At 40.4% G+C, this 13254-nt stretch overlaps 2 protein-coding genes across 10 annotated transcripts in view; both read left to right on the top strand.

Annotated features, from left to right (window-relative positions):
• The window catches only part of slc12a7b (solute carrier family 12 member 7b), a 39543-nt gene extending 35315 nt beyond the window's left edge, over positions 1–4228 (top strand). For 5 of the 8 annotated variants that reach the window (XM_077508656.1, XM_077508659.1, XM_077508662.1 and 2 more), the window contains 3 exons: positions 537–551; positions 1991–2124; positions 2334–4228. In XM_077508656.1, the coding sequence (XP_077364782.1) occupies positions 537–551; positions 1991–2124; positions 2334–2425 (241 nt within the window). In that variant the 3' untranslated portion in view covers positions 2426–4228. The remainder of the gene's footprint in view (positions 1–536; positions 552–1990; positions 2125–2333) is intronic. The other 3 variants (XM_077508660.1, XM_077508657.1, XM_077508663.1) reach the window with 1 other exon arrangement.
• A 1142-nt stretch (positions 4229–5370) lies between these two features.
• Positions 5371–13254, top strand: part of gfod1 (glucose-fructose oxidoreductase domain containing 1) — a 15052-nt gene continuing 7168 nt past the window's right edge. Inside the window, exons 1-2 of one of the 2 annotated variants that reach the window (XM_077509068.1) lie at positions 5371–5580; positions 5657–6067. In XM_077509068.1, the coding sequence (XP_077365194.1) occupies positions 5815–6067 (253 nt within the window). In that variant the 5' untranslated portion in view covers positions 5371–5580; positions 5657–5814. Of the gene's footprint in view, positions 6068–13254 lie in introns of both variants that reach the window. The other variant, XM_077509067.1, reaches the window with a different exon arrangement.

Here is a 13254-nt window from a genome sequence, read left to right as displayed (position 1 = left end):
TAGTTTTCATGTTTGTATCGCAATAGAACACAATATTCTGTGGGCCTTGCAAAATCAGTCCAAATCCAGTAAAACGTCTGGGAATGCCAGTGAAAATGGCTGGGAGTTAATGAGTTAATGAGTTAATGACAATTTCACCTTGAAATAAGACCAGGTATGCTTTAGAGACACCAAAATGAACAAACAGATAATTAAAAAAAAAAAAAAAAACGTGGGTGTGTTTTGCCCACTTTGGTAAATATGGAATGAAATCAAATGAAGGTTTGCATGGCATGAGCAATGCATTCAGGCCGCACTGGCGAGCGCACGCGCATGTCTTGCCTTGAGTGAGCGCACGACGAACCCCCCCTCAGCCCACGTGCACACTAATGAGGACTAACTCCTTGTCTATTATTGTCAAGTCACCACACATAGCGAGGCATCTTCTTTCCCACAGATCTCCGACGAAGCTTTGCACAGCTCTGAGCTGCATAGTTGCGCTGATTTTAGATGCATCTAAAGCCTGTCTCTGTTCTGTCCCATTTGTGTCCTTCTAGAGAGTGGGGGAGCTTGTAAGTTGCATTTTATTGGACTTAGATTGCACGTGTGTGTTTGTTTTGTGTGCACGTCGTGTGTGATGACGATCCCGTGATTAACTCGCATATCCAAATATGGCTGTAGGCAAAATTGGGCTTTCCACCTGGCATTGAGTGCAGTCAATGCAGAAGTGGACTCGAAAGTTTATGAAACATGGCGAACTATTTCTTTCACTACAATGGAAAGCACAATTTTGTTTACGTGTCATTGTTTCCATGTAATTGTCATTAGAAGTGTTTGTTTGCATTAGCAGGTGTTGATGGCAAAACTCAAATGACTTTTGTTTGTGTGCTTGTGTGTTTGTTTGTTTGTTTGTTTGTTTGTTTGTTTGTTTGTTTGTTTGTTTGTGGCCGACCATCACTAACACACAGTTGAGGCCAATCAAAAAAAAATTATATTTTTTTTGGCAGCCACTGTATTGACTAATGGACAGTATTTAAATAATATATGTTTATTTTGAATTTAATTTAATGGACTCGTTTTTCGACCTTGGCAAACATTGTACATTTTTAAGGAATTCCTACATTTCTAAACAAAATGGCCACAACTGTACTTGGTGGTGATCACTTTTACGACTGTAACATAAAGTTGAAGTCAACCGAAAAATGTTTTATAAGCCCCTACTAGTCTAAACACGACATTCTGCTTAATATTGCGTTTGTGAAACATGAATTAAGCAGCAAAATGCATCTGTTTTTATCCATCTTAGGGAGGCGGCCATTTTGCCACCTGCTATCAACTGAAAATGACATCACACATCACAGTTGCTCAGGGCGTGGGTAGCAACCAATCACGGCTCACCTGCTTTCCGAGTTTGGTCATGTGACCTTCGCAAGCTGAGCCGTGATTGGTTGTTACCTGAGATGGAGAAAGAAAACATTTTTGGGTTGACTTCCCCTTGAAGTGCACTTCACTCATTTGCTCCCAAAAACGTATAAATACGTTCTATTTTAAATATTACCATGGTCCCAAAGACGTATTTATACGGTTTTTTTATGCTAGAGCATACAGAAGGTTTTGATGTACCTCTGAACTGAAGAGAACGCTTGAAGCAATGGTAGTTATTACATACATGGCCAGCAGGTGGCAGTAGAGTATAAGAGATCAACCAGGGCCACGTTGCAAACAAGCTCTTTTCCCCACTGTTTTGAACAGATTTGTGAATAATCTTAGCGCTCTTCTAATGCTAATTGCTGCAAAACATAAACATATAGAAATATACTTTTTTTTTCCTGATGGACGAAGAGACTCTAATCCTTCTTTTGGTGGGTTCCAAATTTTTATAGCAATAGAACACAAAAAGAGTCCAAATCCAGGAAACAGCCGAGAGCGTCAGAAGTTGCTTCAGTGAAAATGGCCGGCAGTGAATGAGTTAAAAAAATCAAATGTACTCACTCCTTCTTGTTAAAAACAGGAACCAGACCAACGTCCGGCGCATGCACACGGCCATCAAACTGAACGAGGTGGTGGTCAACAAGTCGCAGGGAGCCCACCTGGTTCTGCTCAACATGCCCGGACCACCCAAGAACCGAGGAGGAGACGAAAACTGTATCCTTTCTTTGCAACCTCAAGTCACGTCCAATGAAGTTCTTTTTGTGCTCAAGCCAAAAAGCCTTGTCGAAAATATAAGTAGTGCTTTGGTGCCATCTGGTGGTGTCAATAGGCGTTTACAGACTTCTTTGGGTAGACATCAGTTACTCGCAGAGTATTATTATTATTATTATTATTATTATGAGCCTTCACTTCCTTCTTCTCAGATATGGAGTTCCTCGAGGTTTTGCTTGAGGGTCTCAACCGAGTCCTGCTAGTCCGAGGCGGTGGACGGGAAGTTATCACCATCTACTCTTAGAAGAAGACGCGAGAGAAAGAAACAAAACAACAACAGCAACAACCCTCCCACCCCCGTTCTGCATATTGGGCCTTGGATATTGATCAGCAGGCTTTTATTTTGAAAGGGGAGAGCGTTAAATCGGGTTCTTTTACGATGGGATGGTTGCAGGGCTTCGGGAAAGGAGGAAACGTTTTTGCGGGCTCGTAAGCAAGCGAGCACTCCAAAACAATAGAGCATAGACACTTTATATTTGTCATAAAACTCGTGACGAGGTCTTTTTTTTTTTTTTTTTTTTTTTGTCACCTTCTTTCCCTCGTTGTTGTCAAGTTCCGACTGTTGACTGTGATGTCGTCGAACCTCGTAATCGCTTTACTCTGGGAGGCGCAAGAGAATTTTGCGTCCTCCACACTTTGCTGGCTTTTGTACTCATACTCGCATCATCTAAGTGGCCGAGAATGGATTTACTTTATGTATTCATATTCCTTTATTGGATGACGTCATCTTTGGCCCTCACGGCATTTAAAAAAGTAAACACAAATATCATATCATACACTGACATACTATTGCACTAATTATAATCTTAGAGGTTTGCATTGTGGCTAGGTCATATCAAAGCTACACTATATATATATTATTTTTTTTAAATAATATTTTACCTGACAAAATTGATTCAAGCTTTGAGCACTAGACGAAATTAGCAGAATTGGTTAGGAAGAGAAAGTGCCAAAATATTTAAAAAAAAGAAACTGTGGAAGTCTTAACAAAAATTAGCAATAAAAAAAAAAAAAACTATAATTTCTTCTCAAAAAATGGAACTGTTGCCATTTTTAAAACAAAAGAAATATCGTCGTGTCATATGTCTCTCCGCAGTTTCTTTTATTTAGCAGTATTTTTTTTTGTTTAATTAAAGTGATGAAAGTTGTATTTTCCTGCAGTTCTTTGCTGGAAAATGTCCAACTTGTGTGAGTCCAGTGGTCATCATCGCTTCTTTTTGTCTTGTTGTGTTTTATTCCGTTGTTGTCGTATTGTCTGCATAGTTTTTTCTTACGTGAAATGAAGTTATGTTATTTTGCTTGTCTGTTGATTTTTATCGAAAGAGGCGGGAAGAGGAAGTTTGTGTAAATGAATACTGCTCCATTTTACAGTACAGCGATTGTTTTTTAAATCCACTTCAAATGCAAACGTCACAATACAACAACAAAAAAAAACTGAAAGCAAACAGGGTACAGGGTAATGGTTTGAAAAGCTGCATGTCACTGTTACAATCTTTGTTTGTCATTTTTTTTAGCCTCACAAAGAAGTAGTAAACATCGTCTAGTTTTGAGAAACTAAAACCAAAGTCATGTTATGAAAGTTTTTGTTTTGAATTCTGTTACTGAGCTCAGTGGCACTAAAAATGATGTAATCATATCAGCGTGGACAAAAAAAGATGGTGCAAAAGAGTCAACCAGGTCGGTGGAGGGCTGTTACACAACTCAGTGGGAACTGAGAGGTGACTGGAGAATGTTATCTACCTCAAAGATGTCACGGAGGCTTGAAGACATACAAAAAAAAAAAAAAAAAAACTTGTGGAAACACATTGCAGTTTCTCTAAGGAGGGAAAAGGAAGAAAAAAAAAGCCTCAGCTATGTGAGGCAAGCAGCAAAATTGTGTGTTTGTGTTTTCTGACAGGTGAAGAAGCTGTTTGCGTTTCTGCTCTCGTCCTGCCCGCGCCGGCTGGAAAAAAAAGAAGTCGCTTTTGTGCGAGCACGCGTAGCGACGGTAGCCCTGTAAATTATATTTGTGCCTCTCTGAGTAACTATTAAAAAGTGCTGAAATAAAGATGAAGTTGTGTGTGGTCTTATTCTGCATACTCTTGGGGTGAAATTACAGGATGACCCTTCAATACAAAATTGCCTTCACAAATGAACTTCATTTGAATGACGAGGTTTTCAATTCAAATTACATAATTCTTCCACCAGAGGGCAGCATTGTGTTCTCATAAAATGACAACCAAACGGGTAACGCTCTGCTTAGTATAGTAACTAACAGCACATTCTTATGAGGAAAGCCGTTTGTGTATTGAATCAAAATCCTTGGAAACCAGTTTAAAGTCCATGTACTAATTCTCTCTTTCCCTTGCAGGAAAATTTTGCTCACTAGTAGACTAGGTCCGAAAACGCCCATGAGTTGTTTTGCCTGTTAACTCCTGTGTCATTTGTGTGCTCTTTACATTGTTGACCTAATCGATATGGCGCGTTCCTGACTCTCGATTGTTTCAAAATTGGAAAACTGAAAAGCACACAGAAGTTTAATGATTCATTAATGTTTGACTTTGTCATCTGTTGATCTTTAATGAATCACAAGTGAGAAACAATTGGCAGGTATTTGGTAGATTTAATGTCGCAGGTGTGTGTTTGTAAAGCTATTTGACTCGAGGAAAAATAAAACAAAAAAAGTACAAACTCCGAAATAAAACGGATTTTTTTTTTTAAGTATACTTAGTCTTTTAATTGTGTATAGATCATTTACGCTGTTAACGCGCTTTAAATATATCCGTCAGCTTAAGGGTTAAAAGAGAAGCGAGAGGCAGAATGCGTCAAGTACGCATAGACAGGAAAACGCCAAAGAAGGTCTCAAAAATAAAAGCTATATTCTACAGCTATCAGCGTTTATATATTGACACATATTGATGAGTAACTAAGTCAAATGAATTCATTTTAATTAATGCAGTAATAGGACGTCAAAGCTAACGTTAGCCTTTTGTTTCCTTGCGTTTTAGCACTTAGCTGGAAGGTTCTCAAGAACAAACTAACCATATAATTAAAAATAATAATAAAAACATGGAGATATTTTTTTTTCGGTTGAGTGGCAAAAATATGGGAGAAGACAAAACGAAAAAAAAAAAAAAAACGATGATGTCTTTATTCTGAATGATCAGCGGCAGCAACTTCCGGTAAGTAGGGAAAGCTTGACAAGCCTTTCAAAGCCGCAACATCGCCGCCTGCTACCTACCGCCGCCTCTTCCGAGGAGCCTTTTAAGGACGAGACGCTCCATTACATCACAATTACGACACATTTGACGACTTCTCATTACGCATCGCTGTGCCTATTTGGTGTAAAGCGAGCGAAGGTGTCAGGCAAGCCGCCGCTTGGTGCAGTCCGCCGGACGGACGCGCTTTAACGCCGCAATGGTGCGTTTCTATTTTGCTTTTTGACACCCGGCGAGGACGACCTGGTTGGTGCTCTTATCTGCTGCTTTATTTCCAGCTCGATATTTACGGTTGTTCATCCCCGGATCACGTATCCGGTAAGGGCAATGCGGCACGGCGGCGGGCGCTTGTCTGCAGGTGGATGGCCAACCTGACGCAAAGCCTCTGCAAAACCGACGCCCCAGAAGCGCCGCCGGACATTTTTCAAGCCGAATCATGCTTCCAGGGGTAGGCGTGTTCGGCACCAGCCTGACCGCCAGGGTGATCATCCCGCTGTTGAAGAATGAGGGATTCGCCGTCAAAGCGCTTTGGGGCCGCACGCAGGAGGAGGCGGAGGAGCTCGCCAAGGAGATGGACGTCCCGTTTTACACCAACCGGATCGACGACGTGCTGCTGCACCAGGACGTCGATCTGGTTTGCATCAACCTGCCTCCGCCTCTGACGCGACAGATCGCCGTCAAAACCTTGGGTGAGTGGCCGGGAGGAGATGGCGAGGTGGTGGGGAGGAGGAGGAGGATGCTCTGCTGCCGCTGCTGCTGGGGGGGTTTGACTGGTACTTCAGTCAGTGCGCTTGACTAGAAAGGTGTGGCTGGGGAAACGCTTCGCTTGATTTCTATACCAAAAACAATGTTTGTTTTTTTTGTCTCCTTGTTGTGGCTATTAGCAAAGGGGTGGCATAGCTCAGGTGGTAGAGTGGCAGTCTCAGACTGAAGATGTGAGTTCGTTCCTCCGCCCTTGTGTGTTATTTATTTTAATATATTAGCAAAATGTACGAAAAAAAATCCTTCTAAAATGTACATTCTACTCTGAATATTTTACACACTTCCGAGTGTAAATTTAACTCTGTTTAGATTGGGACCAAATACACGTTAAGTAAAAAATTTGCTGTGCAGCAGTTGCATTAGCATCTATGCTAATGATGTTTCACATTATTTGTTGTTGTCATTAAGCTAAATGTTAGATGACATTCCAAAGTTTGGTTGAACATTTTTGTTTAACTATATTTCATTTGTGTGTCAGATTTATTGTAAACGTGAATTTTGAGGGACAAACAAACAGCTTGAAGCTATTTTAGCTAGCATGCTTTATAAGGCTTATTTGTAGAACCGTGCGAGAACAGACATCAAGGAATTGTTTTAATAAGTTTAAATGTGTGGGTGTGTAAAACTATATTTAAAAACAAATTTGTGGCAGTAATAGCAGTAATAAATGGGGTTCCATTCAGTTGAGTTTGATAGCTAACGTCCTACAATTTCACATTGTTGAGCAATTTGTTGTCAAACCGGTGCGACAGGATGTATTTTTATATGCTAGTTAAGATTGTCAGCGTTATAAAAACAAAATATGAAGCAAAATGTTTTGGGGGTTTTTTCTCCCATATCGTATTGCCACGTGAAGGGCACTCATGAAATTGATCTCGTGACAATTACGCAGCTCTTTTAAATCAGATGACTGTTTGGACACACACGCAGTCAGGCATGTGATTTAGATATCAACTGCAAGTCATGTTATTTAGGAAATTCAATTTAGATCAGCGGGGGCATGAGAGTGTCCTAAGTTTCTTAAAAAGAAAAAAAAATCTGCTTTGGCACTTGGTGCATTCCCACACTGTAGCTTTGTTTACTTGAGTTAAACACTGTGGAGTACCAACACGAGAGACTGGACCACTTGTACAATAGGCCACCGTATCCCGTTGCTACACTTATGTCAATATCCACACTGCATTAAATCACAGGCTGGCTAGACTAACATCTGCTCATGCCGACAATACAGAAAATGTGATTTATTGTGTGTCTTGATGGGGTGTTCTTGTGTAAAGTTGCTGATATCGCTGTTGCGCAAGCTTGCTGATCATGGGCCAGATTATCAGTCATGTCCCAGTGAACTTGAGTCAAACAACAACGTGTAAAGCTGCTTGTCAATGGCCATTCTTTTCCTCCCCTTCCTCCCTGCTCATTTCCTCGCAGATTTTTTGGTGCGAGCACTGCCCGTTCCTTCCCAGACAACTCTCCTCCTCCTCCTCCTCAGCTTCCCCCTACGGCAAGTTGATCGTATTTACATTTTGCGAAGTCAGAGGTCACAAGTTATTTATGACGTATTTATTTCCCCTCCCGCAGCGTCAATATCCTCACATATATCTGTTAATTGCACGACGCCCACAGTAAACGCAGGAAGTGACGCAATTGAGGCAGACTCCCTTCCTGTTGCATGCGTGATTGCGATCTCCATGTGGCCGACGCACGTGCGATCCGATTCCTGCAGACTCACAATATCGCCGGTCACGGCGACATGGAGCAGGAATCCATCATAGGAGGTCGCTAACGTGTTGTTCAGGTTCTACGAGGCTGGGTTTGATTTCTCAACAAACCGGTCGATCGTGTTGAACAACATCTCTCCTTCCAATGGGATTTCTTTGACTTTTTATTCCGCCTCTTCACTACTATGACGTTCCGGGGCGTCCGATGTCACTCAAGTTAGTCTGGCCGTGTTCAAAGATTGGCCTAAGAATATCTGGTGTGAAACTGTAGGGCTTCTTAAATGACAGCATAATAAGACTTCAATATTCTGTCAGTGTGAGTTATGTGTATTAAAGGATTATTTGTTTTCAGAGATGTGGACAAACTTAATTTGCTCCGTGGCCAAGCTTCGAATTAAATTTCCTCATTAGTAATGTGAAACTGCCAATGTGGAGTAAACATTTTTTTTTACTGGTAAATACAGTATGTTTGTATTTGAAAGTATTTTCCAAGGTACCTGTCGGCTAAATGCTAAAAACTTAGCCAACAAGTACATTCAAACGTATTTGCTAATAGCCGACAATGACATTCAACTGTATTTGCTTATACGTTCAAACCTACTTATTAGCTAAATGCAAAAAACTTAGCCAACAAGTACATTCAAACGTGGGGCACCGCTGGGCTAAATGCTAGAAATAAATGGCATGTGCAAGTCAATACGCCCAAAAATGCTAAGTTTTTAGCATTTAGCCAAGTAAGTTCGAACATATTGACTAGTCAAAAATGTCAACTCCACATTGTCAGTTCCACGCTTATTGAAATTAATAATCTGTTCCAGCACTTGGTGCGTGTGCATACGTTTTACCATCTAAAATAAGACAGGAACTTTTGTTGATAGCTGGCTATTTCCTGGTTCATGAATGATGACTTAAGATATTTGAATATCAGTTTGGATTGTTGGGTTCACGACAGAGGCTCAGGTTGTAAAAAGCATGGATTCGTCGGTTTCCAAAGGCAATTATTACAAAACGATGTATTGATAGCAAATAATACAAAGGATTTATAGCACATCATAACCCAAAGTGTGTAAGCCCGATGCAAGTGAGAATCTGAGTACTGAAGTGTACGAGCAAAAACAAGTTTCAGGTGCTATTTCTGCTGTTTTGATATTGCGGTCTGAGGGAGGAAGTCGAGCGGCCTTTCAGTACCATGTGCAGTGGTGAGAAACAGGCATGGAAGAAGCGTACTACTTTTCCGCCACAGTCACTCATTCAGTCATTCACACAGCCTACATTGTTGAAAATGTGCAGTATTGTGTAATTCAGTAAATTCTGCAATACTGTGAGGATTCATTTTTCGATACTAAGATGTAGAGTGACGACATCTGGTGACTCATAATGAACGTTGTCGTACGTCAAGGGCAGAGATCACTTCTGCTAACCTTTCTAAAAGAATTGAAACATGATTCACATCATCGTCAAAGGAATTGGAGAGTTATTTTGCGGTCTGATGAGACAAAAACTGAACTTTTTGGTGGAAGGTGTGCAGCCGGTTAAATCTGGCATGAAAAGAAACATCATTTGTTTAAAAACAACATGACAATCAAATAACGTGTGTGATCTGTTTGACACGCAAATGTTTTTATACAGTATCCGCTCACAACACCTGCTCTGAAGACGACCCAAAAAGTTATTTATAATCTGGCCGCAAAGGGCAAGTAGGTGTCATCAAAAATACGTGTGCTCACTGCAAATGGTGTTGTGCAACTTCCGACCGGTGTTGCAGTCTTTGGTGGAGAATTGAATGAATTTAATTTTGAGTACACCTATTGAATTGTCTATTTTTTTTTTACCTTGGACTTAAAAGCACTTTCGGGAGTTATTGGAGTAAACACGTTTCAGATATTTTACCAAAAATAGTCCTGATAAGTGTTGGACAATAGGCGGTAGTTATTCTGATTTTGACATTTCTTAGATGTACTGTAAATGACCCTCAAATGAAGCCTCTGATTTTATGTTCTGACCCCAAAATACCTTTGTGTGGTCTGAATATATTTTGCTTTTTCAGAGTATGAGATGACCATGAGATAATTTGTTGGCAGCAATTTCACCCAGCCAGGTAGACAATCCAGAATCTAATCTGAGTTATTATCGCTATCTGACTTGGTTTTTAGTTGGAAGGGTCCACCTTATTTGTCAAATCAAGAGAAGCAGCATAAAAATTGATAAATGAATGTTGTTGGAATTTTCCATACAAACTTGCTATTGCCAACTTTTTCCTTGCAACAAGAAAGAGCATTAAAACTGTTTGGAGACCCATTAAGACAGTTTAGAGACTGTTTAGGAAATCAACATTCGTTAGCAATAGCATCACAAATGTTCACCCCTTCGTGGCATACGGGCTTTACATTTATAAGTAACTTCGGCTTGTTTTTTGGGGGGGGTTTAAACCTAGCCAGGTTTGGCTAGTTTCTCACTGGCTCATGTTCACGTTCTCCGAGCCTTCTATTTACATGCTAATGGCTGCTCTGGGAGCATGCTCGCGAAAAAGCCCCAGAGACGGAGAAAATGATGATGGAGTGACAACAGAGAGCAAAGAAAGCTTTGCCTTCCTGTGAAATTGCTTTTGTCTGTTTGATGAATAGCCGAGCAGGGGACGCTCTTTCAGGCAGGCTGACAAGTGAGCATTCTTGTATTAAGTAGAAAAACTCCCGATCACCGCCCCTTCCTAAGCCTTTCTTTACCATGGACCTACGAGAAGGAAATGTTGTGTATGGTGGTGAACTTGGGGCTTTTTTTTTTTGGTTGTGGGATCGCATTATGTTACTAAATACCGAGTCTATGGAACCATTTTAGGATTGTAGCTGATCATGGAACGCAGCAGCCAAGGTCACGCTAGTTGCGCTAAACTTATTTCTGATTGTTGCTAGCTTAATGTTAGCATACGGCATAATGGCGAGAGGGGCTAATGAAAATTAGCAAAAATGTCAAGGTAATTGTAAACCAAACAGCTGTGATTTGAATGTAATCAGACTTGCCTGTGTACAGTAAAAATCACTTCAAAATCTGTGATACAACAGAGATGCAAACGATGTCCTGAAGTGTATCGAGGGCATCACTTTATTTCCAAGGCAAAGCTGCTGGAAAATAATGAGAATGAGTCGCAGATGTCCTTCATGTTGCAGCATTCAGGAATCAGCTTGCTTCTGATTTTTTTAATTGGCCACATGGGGCGGGAAGAACAACATGAATATCCGCCCTTCTTTCTCTTTCTTTCAGGCTGATACTGATTGTGGTCTGATGTTTCTGGTTATATGTGAATGGCGAAGAAAACATCTTTTTAAGAATTGTCCAGTGCAAAGTAAAACTTCCAATCCATGACAGGAAATTATATTTGGGCCCTTTTCATTTCCTGTACAGTTGGGTGAATTCTGATGAAAACTTGTATTATTCAATATGACGCCCCTCTTAAAACTAAGATGGGGAGGAGAGACATTTCATATCTCTTTCCGTCCTTCTCAAAGTGCATGACTCAAGCTTTGGTGTGGTTCTATCTGGCCGTGAATAAATTCCAGCTGCCTTCCATGACTCAAGTACACAGTCATTGTCTGGACTTCAATTGTGTAAGATAAGAAAAACAACCAAAAATATCCGGAGCAAAAAGTCAAATATCATGGTCACGTCCCATTTTGGCCAAGTTTCATCGGATACAATGGTAGCTCGCAAAGTTGTGGCCGTCTAAATTGGTGAGTGAGCTAATCGAACATTCCCAGTTGATTTACATAACATAGTTTATTTCCGTGTCATGCCTCTCATGCGCCTCCCGCCGCTCTCTAGTTTGTTGGCATTCCCAACACAGATCGCTGGTAGAGACGAGAAATAGTTTTCCCCGGAGCTGTGATGCAATTTACTGAAGAGCTAATTTAATATATTGATACAGAAATTGATATTTAGCTTGACATTGTTTTGCTAAAATCCATCCCCGTTGTGTTGTATAGCCTCATGCTAGCTAGCACTAAGCTAGTTCGGTGGCTAATTTAGGATGACATGAGAGGGCAACATATTATAATTCGGGGAGCTCAAAAGATGCAGCGAAACCAACAAATAAAAATATGACACTGCTTCGCAACCCCTCCTGTGTATACTTCAAGTACAACCCTATACCTACCCAGTAGAATGACGCTATCTCTCTTCCTTGTCTACTCTTTCCGCTAAAGACCTTAGCGGTTGACAGAAAGAGTGTGTCAGGGGGTTTCATCACCATGACAACAGTCCAGATTTAACCAAGCAGCAATGTGTGCTCTCCTCTTCGGCAAAAGTTCATTTGTCTCCGACAGATATGAGCCTCACACCAAGCTATTTAGGACAGCCGTCATGGGCTCCATGGTGAAGATGTCACGCAGCTGCCGAAGGACGTTCATGGTTATTAGTTTACTGTTATTAATAATGCGGGCTTGTCGTCTCTAATTAGCATGTCAGATTGGGTCTTTTCTCTTTGGTGTCACATAGTGTTGGGTCTCGGGGATAATTTCATGTTAAATTAATTCAACTTCTCTAATTACGAACCCCTGAGAACATAAAGAAAGGCAGTTGGTTATTGAGCTCCTTTGCAAGACAATTTAGCAGTTTTCATATGTGTGAGAAAAAACAAACAAAGCTTTTTTTATTAAAACTGCCTTGCAGCTTATCTGCCCTCACTCACTCTACTGAAGCGTATTTAATTCTAATATCAACCAGACATTGCCAAACTAGTTCTTCTGATTTTGTGCTCCACTGTGCTGATTAATTGTGTCTGTGAAGATAACAGCAATGTTTTTTTTATTCATAAAAACAGTGGAGAATTTCCGCCTCTTATCTTTGAGTTGGGTCATTAAATCAAAAGTTATTCTGGTCCACTGGACTCATTCTTTTTACTCACACGTTAGAGTCTGACTCTGACCTCAACCATGGCTCTGGAATATGTAATAATTGGCTAACTGAGCTGTGTATTGATAATTCCATGGCACTGTCTCTGGTGCTGAAGTGGCAGATGGAATTGTCGATGTGCCCTTTTTTTTTCTTCTCGTGACAAAAAAAAAGAAAGAAAAAAAAAGAATAGAAGGACTACTTCAAAGGCACATTTTCAATCATTTCAACATCTTGTGTCAAATTGAATTCAGTTTCATTAGTGTTGACTCTTTAATATTTTAATTTCTCTTTTAGTTTCCATTCTTCCTCGATTAAATGAGGCTCAAATTATCCATCTTCAAGGGACAAACTTCTGTGTTCAAATTGATGAACATCAATCCCAACCAACAATTATGCAAATTTGCCACCTTGATATTTAATTTTCAAGAAAAAAAAACAAGTTGCTGGCATGCATCATTTTGTTGCACTTGACCTCAACCTGATAAATAAACACGACTGATAATAACATGGGG

The sequence above is a fragment of the Festucalex cinctus genome, chromosome 20 (genome assembly GCF_051991245.1).
Source record: "Festucalex cinctus isolate MCC-2025b chromosome 20, RoL_Fcin_1.0, whole genome shotgun sequence".
Lineage (NCBI taxonomy): Eukaryota > Metazoa > Chordata > Actinopteri > Syngnathiformes > Syngnathidae > Festucalex > Festucalex cinctus.
The sequence above is the reverse complement of the archived record's forward strand: the minus strand, read 5'-3'. Positions and strand labels throughout refer to the sequence as shown.